The 18,702-nt window shown below is 39.4% G+C and overlaps 1 protein-coding gene across 4 annotated transcripts in view; it reads left to right on the forward strand.

Moving 5' to 3' along the window:
- The window catches only part of AIMP1 (aminoacyl tRNA synthetase complex interacting multifunctional protein 1), a 63,140-nt gene that overhangs the window by 29,017 nt on the left and 15,421 nt on the right, over positions 1–18,702 (forward strand). For all 4 annotated transcript variants that reach the window (XM_024206573.1, XM_024206576.2, XM_024206574.1 and 1 more), the window contains exons 2-5: positions 5,386–5,519; positions 9,472–9,585; positions 13,830–13,991; positions 16,763–16,974. In XM_024206573.1, coding sequence (XP_024062341.1) covers positions 5,386–5,519; positions 9,472–9,585; positions 13,830–13,991; positions 16,763–16,974 — 622 coding nt within the window. The remainder of the gene's footprint in view (positions 1–5,385; positions 5,520–9,471; positions 9,586–13,829; positions 13,992–16,762; positions 16,975–18,702) is intronic.

The raw sequence follows: 18,702 nt of genomic DNA on the forward strand, positions 1-18,702 counted from the left end.
TAATGTTTTATATTTTACATTAAGTACACAATTTTAAACAAAGTTTTACCTATAAGAAAGTCTGTTTTTTATGTATATCTTTTTATCTCTCCATATTGGCAAGTTCTTACATTGCCAGTACTACAGTTCATTTCGTTCTATTGGCTCTTGGTAACAATATCTCAAATACCTGTTTCTCCTCTGTTTTATAATATTAGATCTCTGGAAATTTATTTGACAAGTGGGAAAAGTCTATCTGGTGTAATCATGTAACTTCATTTCCCGATCCTCAGTTCATTAGCCAACTTGGCTAATAACTATAAAATGTACTAGTTCTATTCACTTTGAAGTTTTAGTAGCATTTTATTGTTGTTGGCTAAGCTTATGCTGTTAGTATTACACTCCCTCGAGAGAATTATAGTTTACATATTTCTCAAGGATCACTAAAGTTTAGCTAGCCACCTTGTATAAATTTAGTGTAAGATGTTACCTTTTAATGCTGTCTCAACATTTATGCCTTGTAAAATGTAAAGGAAGTTCATGTCTGCAAACATTTTTAAATGACATTTAATTCACTACTGTTAAACAGGCAGGAGAATCAGAGTTTAAATTGTAACTCCATTCTTAAAGTACCCTTGCAGTGTGGATTCTGTTGTCAACCCCAGATAGAGAGCATTATAGTTGTTCATTTTCAAAGAAATAGATGTAGATTATTGTGGCAGAATCATTGTCCGAGAGAAGCAGGCTCAGTTATCTTGCCATTTGAAATGATAAAGGTATTTCTGGGCACTGCTACAACCTAGGAGTCTAGGCATAGAATCCAAGATCTCTCACCTGTGGGATTGATGGATAGATTCCTTTAGCTGGTGGAGCTGTCTTTTGTCCTGGGAGATCTTCAGAGTGCTTCTCCCTGTCCACCAGTATCATCTGCTTATTTCTTTCATTATAGTTCAGCTAGCTGTAATTCATGGAAGTGCTTATTTTTTCCAGGTAGATAGGAAAAGCATAGGCTGCTGCAGAGGAGAGTGATTATATTGCTGTTTGTCACCAATATATAGCTGACCTTTGAGTAGCATCTACTCTCGCTTAATGGTTAGACATAAACATTGAACAGGAGAAGGGAAAGGACTAAGCCCCGTTGGATTTACCAAGTGAAGGCTCTCAGTGAGGCAGAGCAGGGGCTCACAGATCCTCTGTACTGTGTTTGGAAGGAATTCTCTTGAATTCCTGAGAGAGGAGGTAGAGGTGACTAGATTTAGATGTGCATAACAGCAAAGAGAGAGAAAATATCATATTGCCTCTATATAAATCCATGGTACGCCCACATTTCAAAAAAGATATTGGAATTGGAAAAGGTTCAGAAGAGGGCAACAAAAATGATTAAGGGTGTGGAACAGCTGCCATATGAGGAGAGATTAATAAGACTGGGACTTTTCAGCTTGGAAAAGAGGCGAGTAAGGGTGGATATGATAGAGGTCTATAAAATCATGACCGGTGTGGAGAAAGTAAATAAGGAAGTGTTATTTACTCCTTCTCATAACACAAGAAGTAGGGGCTACCAAATGAAATTAACAGGCAGCAGGTTTAAAACAAAGTATTTTTTCACACGATGCACAGTCAACCTGTGGAACTCCTTGCCAGAGGATGTTGTAAAGGCCAAGACTATAACCGGGTTCAAAAACAGAACTAGATAAATTCATGAAGGATAGGTCCATCAATGGCTATTAGCCAGAATGGGCAGGGATGGTGTCCCTAGCCTCTTGATTACCTGTTCTGTTCATTCCCTCTGGGGCACCTGGCATTGGCCACTGTCGGAAGACAAGATACTGGGCTAGATGGATCTTCGGCCTGATCCAATATGGCCGTTCTAATGTTCTTATGACTGTCCTCTTATCTTCTCTGTTTCTTTCCTGTGTCATCAACAGAGTGCCCTCCCTCTCCACCTTCTGACTGAAGGCAGGGATTAAGTAGTGAATTCAAAATGAACTAAAATAGCTCTGAAAGTGGAAATTGGAGGGGGGGAAAGTGGGGGGAATTTGGTTCCTCCTTTTACGGTGTAGTTAGGGTTGAGAATTGCCCTTAAGAGAAACAAAACAGTGATTTTCTCTTTTAATGTTTATGGATAACCCTCTGCCTTCTAAATCCTCCACATAAGTCAAGGAGTTAGAAGTTGTAAGAGGGCACTGGATGCTAAAGAAGCAATAAAGGAAGAGAAGGCTTCTGCTGTGAACAGCTAAATGAATTCTTTGCATCAGTCTTCACTGCAGAGGATTGGGGCAGGGAGGGGTGCCTCACCTCACACCTGAGACATTCTTTTTACATGACAAATCTGAAGAACTGTCCCAGATTGAAGTGTCAATAGAGGACGTTATGGAATAAATGGATAAATTAAATAGTAATAAGTCACCAGGACTAGAAGGTATTGTCCCAAGGATTCTGAAGGAACTCAAATACGAAATTTCAGAACTACTGACTGTAGTACGTAACCAATTGCTTAAATCAGCCTCTGTACTAGATGGCTGGAGAGTAGCTGAATGTAATTCTGATTTTTTTTTATTTCCCAAAGGCCTCCAGGGGTGATCCTGGCAATTACAGGCTAGTAAGCCTAACTTCAGTGCCATGCAAATTGGTTGAAACTATAATAAAGAACAAAATTATCAGACACATAGATAAACACAATATGTTGGGGAAGGGTCAACACAGCTTTTGTAAAGGGAAATCATGCCTCACCAATCTATTAAAATTCTTTGAGGATATCAGCAAGCATGTGGACAAGGATGACCCATGATATAGTTAGTTGGCCTTTCAGAAAGCCTTTGACACAGTACCTCACCAAAGGCTCTTATTCAAACTGAGGAGTCATGGGATAAGAGGGAAGGTCCTCTCCTGGATCAGTAATTGATTAATTAAAAGATTAGACACAAAGGGTAGGAATAAATATTCAGTTTTCACACTGGAAAGTGGTAAATAGTGGGGTCCCCAAGGATCTGTACTGGAACCTGTGCTGTTCAACATAATCATAAATGATCTTGAAAAGGAGGTGAACAGTGATGTGGTAAAATTTGCAGATGATACAAGATAGGTAAGTCCAAAGCTGACCAAAAGCTGAAGAGTTACAAAGAGTTACTAAACTGGGGGCAACAAAATGGCAGATGAAATTCAATGTTGATAAGTGCAAAGTAATGCACAATGGAAAAAATAATCCCAACTACATATACAAAATGATGGGGTCTAATTAGCTGTTACCACTCAAGAAAGAGATCTTGGAGTCATTGTGGATAGTTCTTTGGAAACATGTTCAATGTGCAGCTGTGACAGATTTATGTTACCAGTCTGCCTGTGGTGTCAGGTGATCAGGCTGAGGCCACAGCATTTTTAGGAGAGGAGATGACGGAGCACACCAAGTGTCTATGTTTTAAAGCTTTATTAATAAAACAACAGCAGTGAGTGTTGGGACTGCTCCCGCATCACTCAAAGGAAGCAAAAAACCGTTAGTACCCCAGCCCTAACCCACGTTCATACTCACACACGCATGACCCAAGGATGGCCAAGCCTGGGTGTAACGTAAGAAGAAGAGGGGGAGGGGTCCATGGGAGTTCTTGTCCCGTGCACGGGTTGTCCAGGGTCTGCTGTGATCTCGGGCTCGCTTTGGCTCTCGGGAGGGTTTTTAAGTCCCGGGTTCTTTGGGGGCGTTTTTGTTCAGGGCCCTCTGTTCCTGGTGCTCTTTTTACCAGTCCAAACCGGCTCGCTGTGGCCTCCTCAGCTTTCCCAAAACACACCGGCTTCAGAGACTTTTCTTCTTCTTCCCCCTCTCCCCCCCCCCCCCCCCCCCCCCCCCGGTTGGCCGTCACTCGTTTTGCAATCTCTGCAGCCCTGCTCAGCTCAGCTCTCCTTTTTTTACGACTGGCCAGGGCTGGGTAAGATGTGAATACAGCTGTAAGCTTTTTTGTCGAGCCCATGGCCTTGGACCGGGCCAGCGTTTTATCTTCAGACGGAGCTCACTGAAGTGTCAAGTTAACCCATTCTCTGCTCTCTTCCTCCTTCCCCCTTTGGCCTCTTGCAACCTGCAAAGGAATCTTTCACTCCATACTCACACCTTTGACCCTCCCCCAAGATGCCTTGAGATGTTTGCAACCACGTTAGCAACATACAATGCTAATTTGCCTCCCCATGGGACCTCCTGAGGGAGGGAGTCCTTGGGTCTGTGACACAGCGGCAATCAAAAAGCTAACACTGTTAGGAACCATTAGGAAAAAGGGATAGATAGTATGACAGAAAATATAATGCCACTATATAAATCCATGCTATGCTCACACCTTGAATACTGCGTGCAGTTCTGGTCATCCTATCTCAAAAAAGGTGTATTAAAACTGGAAAGGGTACAGAGAAAAGCAAAAAAAGATTAAGGATATGGAACAATTTCCATCTGAGAAGGCATGAACAGTCTGTCTTTTTAAGCTTATAAAAGAGACACCTAATGGAATATAATAGAAGTCCATAAATCCATGAATGTGTGGAGAGAGTGAATAGGGAAGTGTTATTTTCCCCCTTCATATGACATAAAAACTAGAGGTCACCCAATTAAATTAATAGGCAGCAGGTTTAAAATAAACGTAACTAACTCCTTCACACAATGCGGTCAACCTATTGGATGTTGTGACGTAAAACTGGGTTCAAAAAAGAGTTAGATAAGTTCATGGAAGACAGATCCATCCATGCCTATTAGCCAAGATGGTCAGGGAGGCAACCCCATGCTCTGTGTGTCCCTCCAACTGCCAGAAGCTGGAACTGGACAACAGGAGACGGATCACTCTACATTGCCCTGTCTGTTCAGTCCCTTTGAAGGATCTGGCACTGGCCACTGTCAGAAGACAGGATGCTGGTCTAGATGGACCATTGGTCCAACCCAGTTTGGCTGTTCTTATGCATTCTTACTCTTAATAGAATTTTTGGTTGATAATTTCATACATGTTTCAGATACAAATATGAGACATGTTGTCCTTCAGTCTAAACTTATTTCCCTTATCTTTTCCCCTCTTTGTTTTTAATTTGTTCCCCATTGCTCATTTATTCATGGTCTGTCTCTGGATCTGCCTTTCATTCTGGGAAGGTAGGGGGGTTGGTGCTTTGCTGTGCAGCAGGAACATGTTTTCTACAGATGGGTGGTTGGAGTAGGGTGGCTTTTCTTCCAAAAGACTTAAATGCAGCTGGCAAACATCAGAATTTGGTTAACATTGCTTTTTGTTTGTTTGGGTTTTCATTTAGCGGGAGGGAGCCCAGCTTGCTTATTTAACAAATGTTCCTACTGCATCAGCAGTTGATTGTAGTGCTGATGCATGTGGCATAAAAATGTACAGTTAATTACATTAAGGCAATGTTCACATTATTCTCGCTTTCCTGTTTCAGGTTTTTAGCCCGTTCCTTGGTAAAGATGGCAGCCAATAATGCAGTATTGAACAGACTGGAGCAAAAGGGTGCAGAGGCGGATCAAGTCATTGAATACCTCAAACAGCAAGTTGCTCTTCTAAAGCAGAAAGCTAGTAAGAAAGTCAATGTCTTAAAGCAAATTTACTAATCAGATGGTTAATATTATACTATAATATTATATACAGGGAGCCTGCCCTGACCCCGGTGCGCACCGCTGCCACCCTGGAGCCGCTCCAGGTAAGCGGTGCTGGGTCGGAGCCTGAACCCCTCCTGCATGCCAACTCCCTGCCCTGAGCCCACTGCCACACCCTGCACCCCTGCCGCATGCCGCACCCCTCCTGTACCCTAACTCCCTGCCCTGAGCCCCCTCCCTGCACCATCGCTCTGAGCCCCCTCCCACACTGTGCACCGCCTCCTGCATCCCAACCCCCTTCCCTGAGCCACCTAGTACATTCCGCACCTCTCCTCTGCCCCAACCCCTTGCCCCGAGCCCCTTCCTGCACACTGCACCCTCTCCCACACACGACACTCCCTCCCGCACCCCAACACCCTGCCCCAGCCCTACATTCATGGCCCTGCATGCAACTTCCTCACCCAGATGTGGCCCTCGGGCCAAAAAGTTTGCCCACCCCTGCTGTTTAGGATTCTCTGAAGCTGTCAGCAAACTCTCTGCCTGGCTCTTTGATGTAAATGTTACACCACTTTCTGACAACGGAATACAAAACACTCCATATATGTAAATGTATGCCCCAGCTTGTTTCCAGAAACCAGGATTTTTATGATCTGGGTATGTGTCCTCAGTAGTCTAATATTTAGCCATATATTCTGTGTACATTCATGAAACAACTCCATTTCCATTTTTGAGTCAATCAGGGGGAGGGATAGCTCAGTGGTTTGAGCATTGGCCTGCTAAACTCAGGGTTGTGAGTTCAATCCTTGAGGGGGCCACTTAGGGATCTGGGGCAAAATCAGTACTTGGTCCTGCTAGTGAAGGCAGGGGGCTGGACTCGATGACCTTTCAGTTCTATGAGATAGTTACTACACGGCTTTTCATTCTCAACAGAGCAATACATTTTGAAGGATGAAGGTGTTCTATCATGAATATCATAGAATCACATATCAGGGTTGGAAGGGACCTCAGGAGGTCATTTAGTCCAACCCCCTGCTCAAAGCAGGACCCATCCCCAGACAGATTTTTGCCCCAGATGCTTAAATGGCCCCCTCAAGGATTGAACTCACAACCCTGGGTTTAGCAGGCCAATGCTCAAACCACTGAGCTATCCCTCCACCCTGAGCTCTACTATTTTCAAACTTTATTCTTAATTGTTTTTTTTTCCATTTCTCTTCTTTCTACACTGTATTTGGAAACCGTGTTTATTAGTCTTGCATAATCATCTTCTGCTTATGAGCCAAACCATTATTTTCATTCATGCCTTGTTCAATTTAGCGAACACTTGACAGCTCTCAAAAATTTATTTCTATCCTACTGATAATGAAATAGTCTGTTCATCTCGTAAAGCTTTCACAAAACTTAGTGTCTAGTCAGAATCAGAGGGCCAAAGAGTCCTCTTTTGCCTTGCCATCTTTACAAAGCAAAGTCTTAATACGTGCCTCCATAATTTTTTTTAAATACATTTTTAGGATATAAAAACTTCAGTGCTGCCCTTCATAGTTCATTGTACACTGTCATGGTACTTATCATAGAAGAAATATCACTCCATAGACGGGAATCAGCCTTCTCTCTTACATTCATTCATCACTCTGTTTTGTTAACCAAAAAAAAAAATAGACATGTGTGCATAGGCATTATTGCAGCACATTGGTTTAAGTTAGTCTGTTGTAATCCTGTATATGAAATTCCCACAATTTCAGCTTTGGGAGATCAACTGACTTTCTTCCTGAATGCCTCACCATCAGCTGAAACATAACATGCCCAAAACTCAACTTCTTATCTTTCCTCCCAAGTCCTGCCCATTCTTCCATTCTCTGTCATTCTGGACAATAGCATAATTCTCCCTAGCACTCAGGTCCATAAAGTGAGGGTTGTCTTTGACTTCTTTCCTCTTCTATGTACTGCGGTCAGACCATGTTATATCCTGTCTCTTTTTCCTCTAGCACACTTCACTTCAAAAATCCATGCCACTAAAACTTTTTCCAAGTTCTTATCAGTTCACATCTCGATTATCATAACCACTTCACCAACCCTCACACATACCATTTCCAGTCCATACAAAATACAGCTGCTTAATTCATCTTCCTTACTCATGTCTCTGACAGTGTCACCTCCCCATTTGCTTTGAATCTCGCCACTGGCTCCCTGCTGTACTGTATTATGTTCAAGTTTCTTGGTCTGTTTAATTATTCACTCTTGTCTCTTATTGCATCATCCTCTTCCCTTCCCTCCTCCTCTCCCCCAACCCGCCACCCCCACCCCCCAGTCTCCACTCTGTAAGTAAAGAGAAAAATGGGCAGTCAAAACTCTTAAAACATTTTTCATGTTTTCTTCTATCACTCCTTTTGCGTGGGATGCCTCCCTGACCTGTTTTGTTAGTTGTCATCTTCAGAACCCTCCTCACTTCTGCTATGACACCTACCAAAATTCAGACAACAACTCATAACGATTGATCGGTTGTAGGGAAAAAATGCAATAACCCCAAAAGAAAATATCAAATACTTACACTGTACATTCTGAATAATTTAATTGCATGAACTTACTGTTACCATGTCCTCATTGTCTCCTTGTTTGTCATACTTACTCTTGTCTTCTTTTCCATACTATATTTTTGCAGGATCCCAATCCTGATTGGGGCCTTTTGGCCCTACCACAGTCCAAATAGAAATATTGTGTTTGCCACATTTTTGATAGTTGGATTATAGTTTAGAATATAGGCTGAAGGTTGCTAACATTTTTAATGAATGCATGTGGACCTTATACCTTCTAAATGCCTAAAGAGTTCCTCTTGGCATGTAATCTAAATGTTTTGCCTATCAATTTAAAATGATCACACTTTTCAACACACATTCTGCATAGCCCAAAGGGAATGCCACCACATCTTACACTGAAACATTTTGTCATCTTTCTTATACCCCCAGTTTTTTCCTTTAGTCAGAAACAAGGGGGCTCTAAAGACTAAAATGTTCATCCATTATTGCCAGCCTTTTCCCCTCAAAACAATTTATAACCATATCAGCATTGTTTCAGTTAGTTAAACAAAACTACAAGGTACATTTTAAAATACAAAGAATGAATCAAATACCATTCACACTCAAGTTTAATCCCAAGGCTACCCCAGATCGACCATTCAACAAAATAGAATGTATTATTAAATGTTAGTGCCTAATTTAATCTGTGAATCAAGTCTATTTGCATTTATTTATTATCTTTTGTTATGCTAATTTATGTAATATCTTGAATGCCTCACAATTATTAAGAATAATAGAATAAGCCTCTCAGCATTACCATTTCAGAATGGAGAGATGGAGGCACAGAGTTGAGTGACTTGCTGAAGGTCACCCAGGATGCCTGTGAGCGCACTGGGAATAAAATCTTTTTTCCATTGCCTAAATAAGACTGTCCTTACTTTCACGGCAGTGTAACCTCATTGTACATTCTACAGTTAGTCTGCCAACTTCAGTGGGGTTTTTTTATTGTATATCAGGACAGAAATCTGGGTGTTTACAAATATAGGTTATGCATACAGAAAGAGAATTTTGTTGAACCTCATATAGTTGATTACAAAGTTATAGATTCAGATTGGTGCCACTGTAGGAATTTGAGAGGGGAACAAAAAGTAGCTTGATTATGATTTAGATGCAAGTCCACGAGGAAGGCATGAAAGTTGATATTTGAGAAACCACTGTCCGTGTTCATTAATAAAAAGTCAGTAACTATAATAAAATGTCTGAGATCTTTTCTAATGATGATTTTTAAATATTTTAAAAATATTCCCTTTATTTGCTTTTAATTTAACTAATTTTTTTCAGATAAGTGACATTCAGCACTCAGCAAATGGATGTATAATGACTGGAGCCTGTAGTTTCTAATGTAAATTGTGTCAACTCTAGTTCTGCAGGCATCTCTCCGAGAAGAGAAGAAGCTTCGTGTAGAAAATGCTAAACTGAAGAAGGAAATTGAGGGACTGAAACAGGAGCTGATTCAGGCAGAAATTCGGAATGGAGGTGAGAGAGAAAGGAAGGAGAACTATATCTTCACATGTGTGGGCTTAGATCCTGTCACCATCTTTGACTGCTGTTTTGATCACTTGTTTAATCCTTCCTGATTCATATCCTTGTAGTCACATCCATGGCATCTTTTTTGGCTGTTTCGGTGAAACTTTGGAATGCCATATCTCTTGGTGGTTAACCACCTCTGTAACTTAAAGTATATGAGTTCTCTTGTAAGTTGCAGAAGTGACAATTATGAAAATATGAAAAGTTTACTCTTGGTTGGGACCATGTCTTTCTATATGTCTGTACAGTGCCTGGCATGATAGGGACCTAAATTTGACTGAGGTTTCTGGGTGCTCTTACAATACACTGGAAGATGTTGGGTGACGAATGCTTTTGAAACTCTGTGTACCTCATTTAGGTACCTCATCTGGAACTGAGCTCCTTTGAAGACCTAGCCACAGTTGAGGGTACTGAGCACTCTGGAAAAGCTGCCCCTAAATGACTTACCAAGGTTGTCCAAGGATTTTGTGACGGAACTGAGATTAGAACGTAGCTTTTCTGAGTTTCAGCCCCATGGCTTAACAACAAAGACTTTGCTATACCACCATTCCTCCTCTGTTATTGTCCCAGTCTGGATCTATCTTTTTAAGCCCGGGGCTGATATAGTCCTCACCCTTATGAAATTTTACTTTTGAGAGAAAAGGAACAAAAAGAGGAAGCTGCAGTTCTCCAAATCCAGCATGAGTGTTTCATTTTCTGCAAACAAATGTTCTTGAGGAATATGTCAAAAAACAAACAAACAAAACATTTTTAGTATATTTGTTTCACAGTTCTAGTACTGGAAACCAGATAAGACACTATCCAGTAAAGCATGATTTTACTGCTTCCCATTACTGACTTGTTCCACTGTTAAATCAGCATGTGCAGTCTTCAAAAGAACCACCACTTCATAAATGCACTCCTCCTTTCACATGACTTAATTCCTTTAATATGCTAGACTATCCATTAGTCTGTTTTTTTTCCAATGGCCGAGAACCTGCAATAGTTCACCTCAGTATTCTTTTCAGATGTGGGATAGGCAGGTATGGGTAAGAGGTGTCTACTGATATTTCACAGAAATATTTTACAAAAAATATCCCTATTACACATAAGGGACAAGCCTCTATGTATACAAAGTTTCCAGGTTGTAATTGTAATATAAAAAAAGGATAGAGAATTAATATCCTGTTTGACAAATGTTTTGGATAGACTTTACTTCTTCATTTAAGCAATTTATGTGGATGGAGAGCAGAACTAAATGTAAGACCTTTTTCTACTGAACAGAAGAACATGTTTTATGAGTCTATTATGTATTCACACTACAAGGAACATATAAATCAGCGTATGGAATGATGTATCTTTTAAGAATGGGAGGAACAAGAAGCCTTTCCTGTACTGGTGACCAAAGGCCAGGTTTAACTGTAACTGTAGGCTGATTAGCCTGACAACAGTCCAAAGCAAAATAATGGAAAAGCTGATATGGGATCCAGGTGGTAAAGAATTAAAGGGTATTTATGCTAGGCTTGAATCTATAAACAGGGAGTAGTGGGTTAGACTCAGGGCCGGCTCCAGGCACCAGCTTAACAAGCAGGTGCTTGGGGCGGCCAAGGGAGAGGGGCGGCACGTGCGGCAATTCGGGGGGCGGCAGGTCCCTCACTCCCTCTAGGAGCGAAAGTCCTGCCGCCGAACTGCTGCCGCCAATCGCGGCTTTTTTTTTTTTTTTTTTTTGCTTGGGGCGGCAGAAATGCTGGAGCCGGCCCTGGTTAGACTAGGGAGATGATTTTACATCTGTATACGACATTGGTGAGACCAATATTGGAATACTACATGCTTTTCAAAATGTGGACACCAGAACTGTAGGTTGAAAAATTGGAGCTGGTGCAGACAAGAGCCACAAAAATGATTTGAGGTCTGGAAAAAAGGCCTTGCAGTGAAAGACTTAAAGAGATCAATCTGTTCATTTTATTGAAAAGAAGATTGAGAGGTGACTTGATTACATTGCATAAGAGCCTTCATGGGATAAAATACTGAGTACTAAAGGACTCTTTCTCTTTACAGAGGAAGGCATAACAAGACCCAATATCTGGAAGTTTAAGCCAGACATATTTAAAGAAATAAGGCACACATTTTTAAGTGTGGATGATTAACCACTGGCACTAATACCAGGGGAAGTGGTGAATTCTCCATCTCTTGATGTCTTCAGATCAAGACTGGATGCCTTTTTTAAAGTTTATGCTTTAGCCAAGCACAAGTTATTGGGCTCAGTACGTGGGTAATTGGGTGAAATTTAATGTTCTGTGATATACAGGAGATCTGACTAGACGATCTTAATGGTCTCTCTTGGCTTAAAGTCTATGAATCTAAGGAACTGATCAACAGAATGGCTTGTGATGTCTTCTCCAAGTAAAGACCAAGGGAGCTTTGACCCTTTCCTTTCATCTTGAAAGCACAGGAACTATTCATGCCATTACCTTTTTATCGAATGTGCAGTGAGTACTTACAGGACCACTTGCTGTTACTTGTGAAAAGAACATCTCCTTTACTATTGATTTTTGTAGGATGAAGTAGCCCTGTCGCACTGTCTGGATAACAGGCTTACAGTTTGTAGTGGTCCTGTGATGGAAAGCTGCTTTAATTTGTGGGCTGTCAGCATATTTCACTTTGCCAACCAAATAAATATTGCAAGTAACCAATCTGAGAATAACTTATCAGTAAAGTTACTAAAAATACCATGACAGAATCTTAAAAGTTAGCGACAGGTCACAGGCAATCAACAAAATTTCATGGAAGCCCAACTTGCCTTAGTTGCAAAGGCCAAAATTTGGTAACAGTAACTTTACATATCACATTACATGTGATCTCCTTTCATTTTTTCTGTCTCCCCGGTTAACTTTTTCTTCTTCTCACAGACTCTCTCCTGTGTCTCCAGCATACATCTTTTGGGGCTTGTTAGAAGTTTCTTCTTCCAGCCCTCCGTCACGGGGTGCTCTTCGTACATAGAAACTTCTAGTCTTTTTCCTCAAAGTGTTATAACAAATGTATGTGGTTAAAAATATGACTTACCGAATATATTATTTATTAAGCACAGTTCAGCCAGTGCTGTACAAGACACAAAATAAAGACAGCTCTTGCCTAAGAAATTACCTTCTAAAAAACAGACATGGAGAGGATGGGACACGTTAGTCTCCATATAACGTTTGGGAATGTCTTAAATTGTCACGTTGGTACTTACCACATATCTGTGGAGAAATGTTTTTGATGCCCCAAAACGACTTATATTTTATTGACTGAAACAATGATTGTTTAAATTCTCTCTCAGGCTCCCAATCCTGTGCTCACTTAAACCCCAAGATCATGTCTTTATCCCTCCATTTCTCCCCCACCTCAGAAATGGTTTTGGGGTTCACATTTTTTCTGTATGTAAAAAAGTGGTTTTGCAATCTCAATCAATCATGTATCATTTTAGCAAAACAAAAAACAAAAAAAAGCCAAGATACCCCTATGATTGCAATAGTCTCCATTATATTTTGCCTCCTACAACTTTTATATTCTTTATAACACCATGTAAAAATTATAATTGTGCTATAACTGCTTTTCAAATTATTTTTGTCTCCTGGTGATTTAAGCCTCGATTCTCTAAAGATTTACATTTGGGCTTAATTTTATGCACATGAGTAGCCTCACTAAAGCTAATGGAAGTAGTCACATACATAAAGTTGAGCATAGGCATAAATTTTTGCCGTGGCCTTACCTTCTCATTTTCTGTTTGAGTGAGTATGTGTTTACACAAAGTTGTGTTTTGCTTTTAAGAATATACTTAAACCTCAGATGAAACGGGAATGGGGGAGGGAAGAAACAGGCAGGCATAGCACTGATGGAATCACCTCTCTTGCTTTGTTTCTATTTTTGTGTATTTTTAAAGTTATCCATTTTCTTTGAGGAAAAATATTAGGTCTCCAAATATAAAAACAATAATACAGCTATTTAATCAGAATAAATTTTGTTGTAGGCTTGTATGGTGTGTGAGGTCTTTTTAGTAAAGTGACATAGCTGGATATTTGAAATAATTTTTATTTTATTTTATTTTCTGAAGCACTAATTTCCTATGTTGCTTTACTTTACATTTTCTTTATATTTATGATAAAATACCTTGATTTCAATTACAGTTTTAAGGAAATTAAATAGCATTTTAACTTCCATCATTTTAATTTTAGTGAAACATATCCCAGTTCCATCCAGTGGAACCATTTCAGCAGCTTCATTTTCGGAAGACTTACCACAGCCTACACCTGTCACATCCTCTCCTTCTGGTCCCAAAGACCAAATTAAAGGTGGAAGTGAAGAAAAGAAAAAAAAGGAGAAAGCAGAAAAAAAAGGTATTTCCATTTTTCAAATCTGTTAGGTATCTACAACAGTTAATTTGCAGACTTGCTGTTTACATTTTTATTGGAGAGGATAGAAAAGAGCAATCAATAGAGCTACAGTAGGAAAATCCATACACATTAACTCTTAAACTCCTGGAGAAAGGAAGTATTTACAACTAATGAAAAAGTTTAATCAAATAGGTTTGGGGCACTTAAAATTTAAGTTGGAGATTGGGCAGATTTGTGTCAGTGTGGCTGAAGTGTAGGTTGTCTCCCCTTTCAAAATAATAAATAAAATACTGAAATGTTGAGGTGGAGTCTGCCACAGTGCATGAAATTAAATAACTCTCAGCTCTGAGGTTCATTGTTCAATTTTGATTCTACCATTTATACAATGCAAGCAACAGCCCATGAACTAGCTTAGAGAAATTACCGTATATACTCGTTCATTAGCCTGTTCGTTTATAAGTTGACCCCCCCAAGATGGTTAGGTAAAAATAGCAAAAACTGTATGACCCTTTCATAAGCCGACCCTATATTTCAGGGGTTGGCAAACTTTGGTTCCCGGCCTGTCAGGGTAAGCCGCTGGTGGGACGTTTTGTTTACTTGGAGCGTCTGCAGACATGGAGCCCCTCAGCACCCTATGGCTGCAGTTCACCATTCCCAGCCAAAGGGAGCTGCGGGAAGTGGAGCCGAGGGGCTCCATGCCTGCAGATGCTCCAGGTAAACAAAACAACAATGTATTAGATATTCAATTCAGTGATTCCACAGAGTTTAAAATCATCAAATTTTGGTGAAGACCCATTTATAAGCCAACCCCCGCTCTTTGATGCGTCATTTTTTACCAAAAATATTCTGCTTGTGAACAAGTATATATGGTACTCAGTAAGAAGTAGTAATGTAATATAGCACTAAAGGGTAGAACCCAATGTAGTTTGACTGTTTCTTCTGCTTCTTTTCGGAAAACACTCTCAACCAGTGAGCTTCAGCAACCTATTTAAATCCATCCATATCAACACTAGTGGTATTATTGTTTGGGTAGAGGGGAGTACAGTGAAATCAGCTAGGCAAATAACATTTGTAGAAATTAACACTGCGTGTTGGGACTTCAAATATTTTACCCGAATATATTTGACTCCATTTGATATTTATTAGCTGCCTCTAGTAACCTTCCTGTAAGAGTATTTAATGAAGAGATTAATTTAAGAAAGAGGAATAAATATAATTATAAAATACTGATTACATTTCCACAGAGGTCTGTTTGGCAACTCAATGCATGATTAGGAAGGGTCAGTTTATGAATAGTACAATTCACCGTTGATGGAAATGGATTTATTTCTGGACCATCTTCAGAATTTTGACATCCCTATGACAGTAAAGGGACCGAAACTGCATTTGGTTCTGTAGGTGGCTATAATCATTTTCCTTGTCTTCAGTATGCAAAACTTTTGACACAGACTAGGATCTCACTGGGATTCATAAAATTTGAAGTAGAGACCAGATGGCATCTCTAAAGCAATAAAGTGATGCACAATTTAGAGCATCTTTTAGTGGGATCTAGTGGTTACAGGGTTAATAAAGAATTTTTTGTTATCTTTGAAAGTTGCCACTTTGTACAGGCACAGTCCTGTACTGGAACATTTATGAACAAAAACGTATAGAAAGTTATTTACTTAAATTACAAGTGAAAAGGGAGGTGCTTCGTTGTCCCTTTTTTTCCTTCCTGAAGATGATGTTTCGTCTTTTGACTTTACATATCATGGTAGAAATGTTAGAAAGATCCAGCTTCTTTAGATGAAAATACTAGCATCTGGAATACACATGTCTTAATTAAGATGCTACTCCCATGGATTGTAATTCAGTAAACCAAATGTGAACGTCTCATCTTCAAACCAGCAGACGTGTTCTTATGTACAAACTCATTTATTACAGTCCTGAGAGTTTACAAAATGTGAGCTGTTAATTTAAAAAAGAGAAGAATATCTGTATGAGTCCTAATATGAGCCAATTCTTAAATCAATATGAGTAACAGCTATGAATCAATTGAAACCTAAGATGCCTTTTTGATAATTTCCTGTCAAACACATGTATTGATTCTTCCTTCTGCATATGGCAAACATTTGGGCAGGTCAGCAATTCAGGTTTTTTTTTTTTTTTTTAAGATAAAGGGTGCAATACCTTAAACCAGCTTTCCAGCAATAATTTGATGAGAAGTGATTAAAATATCTTTGTATTGGTGCAAGAGAAATATCAATTTATTTTATCAATATACAACATTCTTGGAGGCTTTATTTATTTTTTTAAGGCCAAGAAGACTATAGGGCTCTTGCATCACTTTTTTTATTAGGTATCATACTTGGTTTCCGTTTTGCTGGTGAATTACCAGTACTAAGTTTGCTGCTGCTGCTATGACTACTTGCAGATCATACATAACACTGTGTTTTCATACAAAATAGTCACAGTTAAAATCCAGATGACTTTTAACTTAAAAAATAAAATATACAGTCATTTTGTTTGTAATGTTAAGTTTTAATCTTTATGGGAAATAGTAACCAGTGATTGTAGTTTAGGTCTAAGAATGACATGATTTGAAATAATGGGTGCAGGTAGGAAGTTACGTCTTTCCTTTGTTTTCTTCTTTCAGAACACAGGTATCTAGTGGTGATACTAAATGAACTGATGATATACCTCGGACTGAAATTGTAGTTTCTCTTGTCCAAGTTGGTATATATGTATACATTTTAGGGAGTTATAACTGCATCTAATTAAACTCACTACTACAGGAGAGAAGAGGGAGAGGAAGCAGCCGCCAGCAGCTGGGAGTGATGACTCCAGACCTATGGATGTTTCTCGTCTGGACCTTCGTGTCGGTTGTATCATCACTGCAAAAAATCACCCTGATGCGGATTCTCTATATGTCGAGGAGGTGGATGTTGGAGAAGCAAACCCAAGAACTGTTGTCAGTGGCTTAGTAAAGCATGTGCCTCTAGAACAGGTACAAATGAAATTACTTTCATACAGTATTTGGCTGCGTAATGTATACTGTCTTAGTCCCAAAGAATCCTGGCTAATGCTAATTCTGTTAAAGTGACTCCTGGTTTATAGGAAAGACATGTTCTTCAACAGCAATCTTAATCTTTATTTTGTTTATTTAAAATAATATTTTAACAATGGAAGGGCAGATTTTAAACTAGATGAGAAGCTGTACTTGTGCAGCTGTAAGTACTCTTGCTGTTACAAGCTTTCTCGCTTTTAAAAGACGTCAGTCTCATGGAAAATGTTTGAAAGGAAATTTTGATATTTCATTCAAGCGGCTAGTGTAGGGGAATAATATAGATGGGCACATAATGCCGTAAGTAAATGGTTCAGGATTGATGGATCCCTTCCAATTCGAACTTTTATGAATCTGTGATGATTATTTTTTAATGTTTTCCATATTTTTCCCTTATTTTTATTCCTTATTTTGTTTAAATTATCATATCAGTGTTTAAAATGCATATTTATCCTAAATACAAATGTGTTAATGAGATTAAAATTTCTAGTCTCATATGTCTTATTTTGCTCCATAAAATAATTTGTGTGTTTATAAGCAGTTTTATTAGAAAAATGCTGACCTTTTTGGTTTTTCAGATATTTTTATATGATCACATAGGCTTTTGGTCATATACTGCTGTTTATTTTAGTCTTTGTATCTAAAGCTGCTTAATTATTATCATACAGTTCCTGCTAGGGAGAGGTCCAAGATTTAAAACCTGTGTCCAAATCTGAGCTTTTTTTAACCTTGAGGTGTTGTAGAGGGATAGTTTGAATCCCAGATTCTGGATTTGTCTGTTAGAGAGATATTGGTCACCAATTTCCCATCTTCAAAGATTTCCTGGGTATTTGGATCTGAGGTTTTGTCTTGGGCCATCTAAACTATATACCAGACACACTGACATTTAAAATAATTGGATCTTTTTCCAAAACTCACTTTTTATATTAGAATTGGAAACATCTAGCAAACACTTTAAATAACTTTAAAATATTCCTTTAAGTACTGTAAAAGCAAATATAATGGTAATGCTCCCTTTCAAATAATACTGTTTCTCTTGTTGTAGTGAAGAAGTAATGTGTTTTTTAAAAGTCTATACAAAGATATTTTCCAAGTTCTTCTGTCATACCTGTAACATTCCATGTTTCGTTTAAGTGTAAGCTGCATAAATAACACACATGTACATGTTTAAAAAATGTGTGTTAGGCATCTTGAAGCCCTGAGATGTTAACTCAGGGGTCGGCAACCTTTCAGAAATGGTGTGCCGAGTCTTCATTTATTCACTCTAATTTAAGGTTTCGCGTGCCAGTAATACATTTTAACCTTTTTAGAAGGTCTCTTTCTATGTCTATAATATATAACTAAACTATTGTCGTATGTAAAGTAAATAAGGTTTCAAAATATTTAAGAAGCTTCATTTAAAATTAAATTAAAATGCAGAGCCGCCCCTGACCAGTGGCCAGGACCTGGGCAGTGTGAATGCCACTGAAAATCAGCTTGCGTGCCGCCTTCGGCACGCGTGCCTAGGGTGACCAGACGTCCCGATTTTATCGGGACTGTCCCGATATTTCCTTGTTTGTCCCGCGTCCCGACCGATGTGCGGTCGGGACACTGGACAAACAAGGAAATGCTCCGGAGCCCAGAAGTGCTCATGCGCCCCCCCCCCCCCCCCCCCCCCCCCCCCCCCCCCCC

Source organism: Terrapene carolina, unplaced genomic scaffold (assembly GCF_002925995.2).
Source record: "Terrapene carolina triunguis isolate 2854851 unplaced genomic scaffold, T_m_triunguis-2.0 Scaffold706, whole genome shotgun sequence".
In the NCBI taxonomy this organism is placed as follows: domain Eukaryota; kingdom Metazoa; phylum Chordata; order Testudines; family Emydidae; genus Terrapene; species Terrapene triunguis.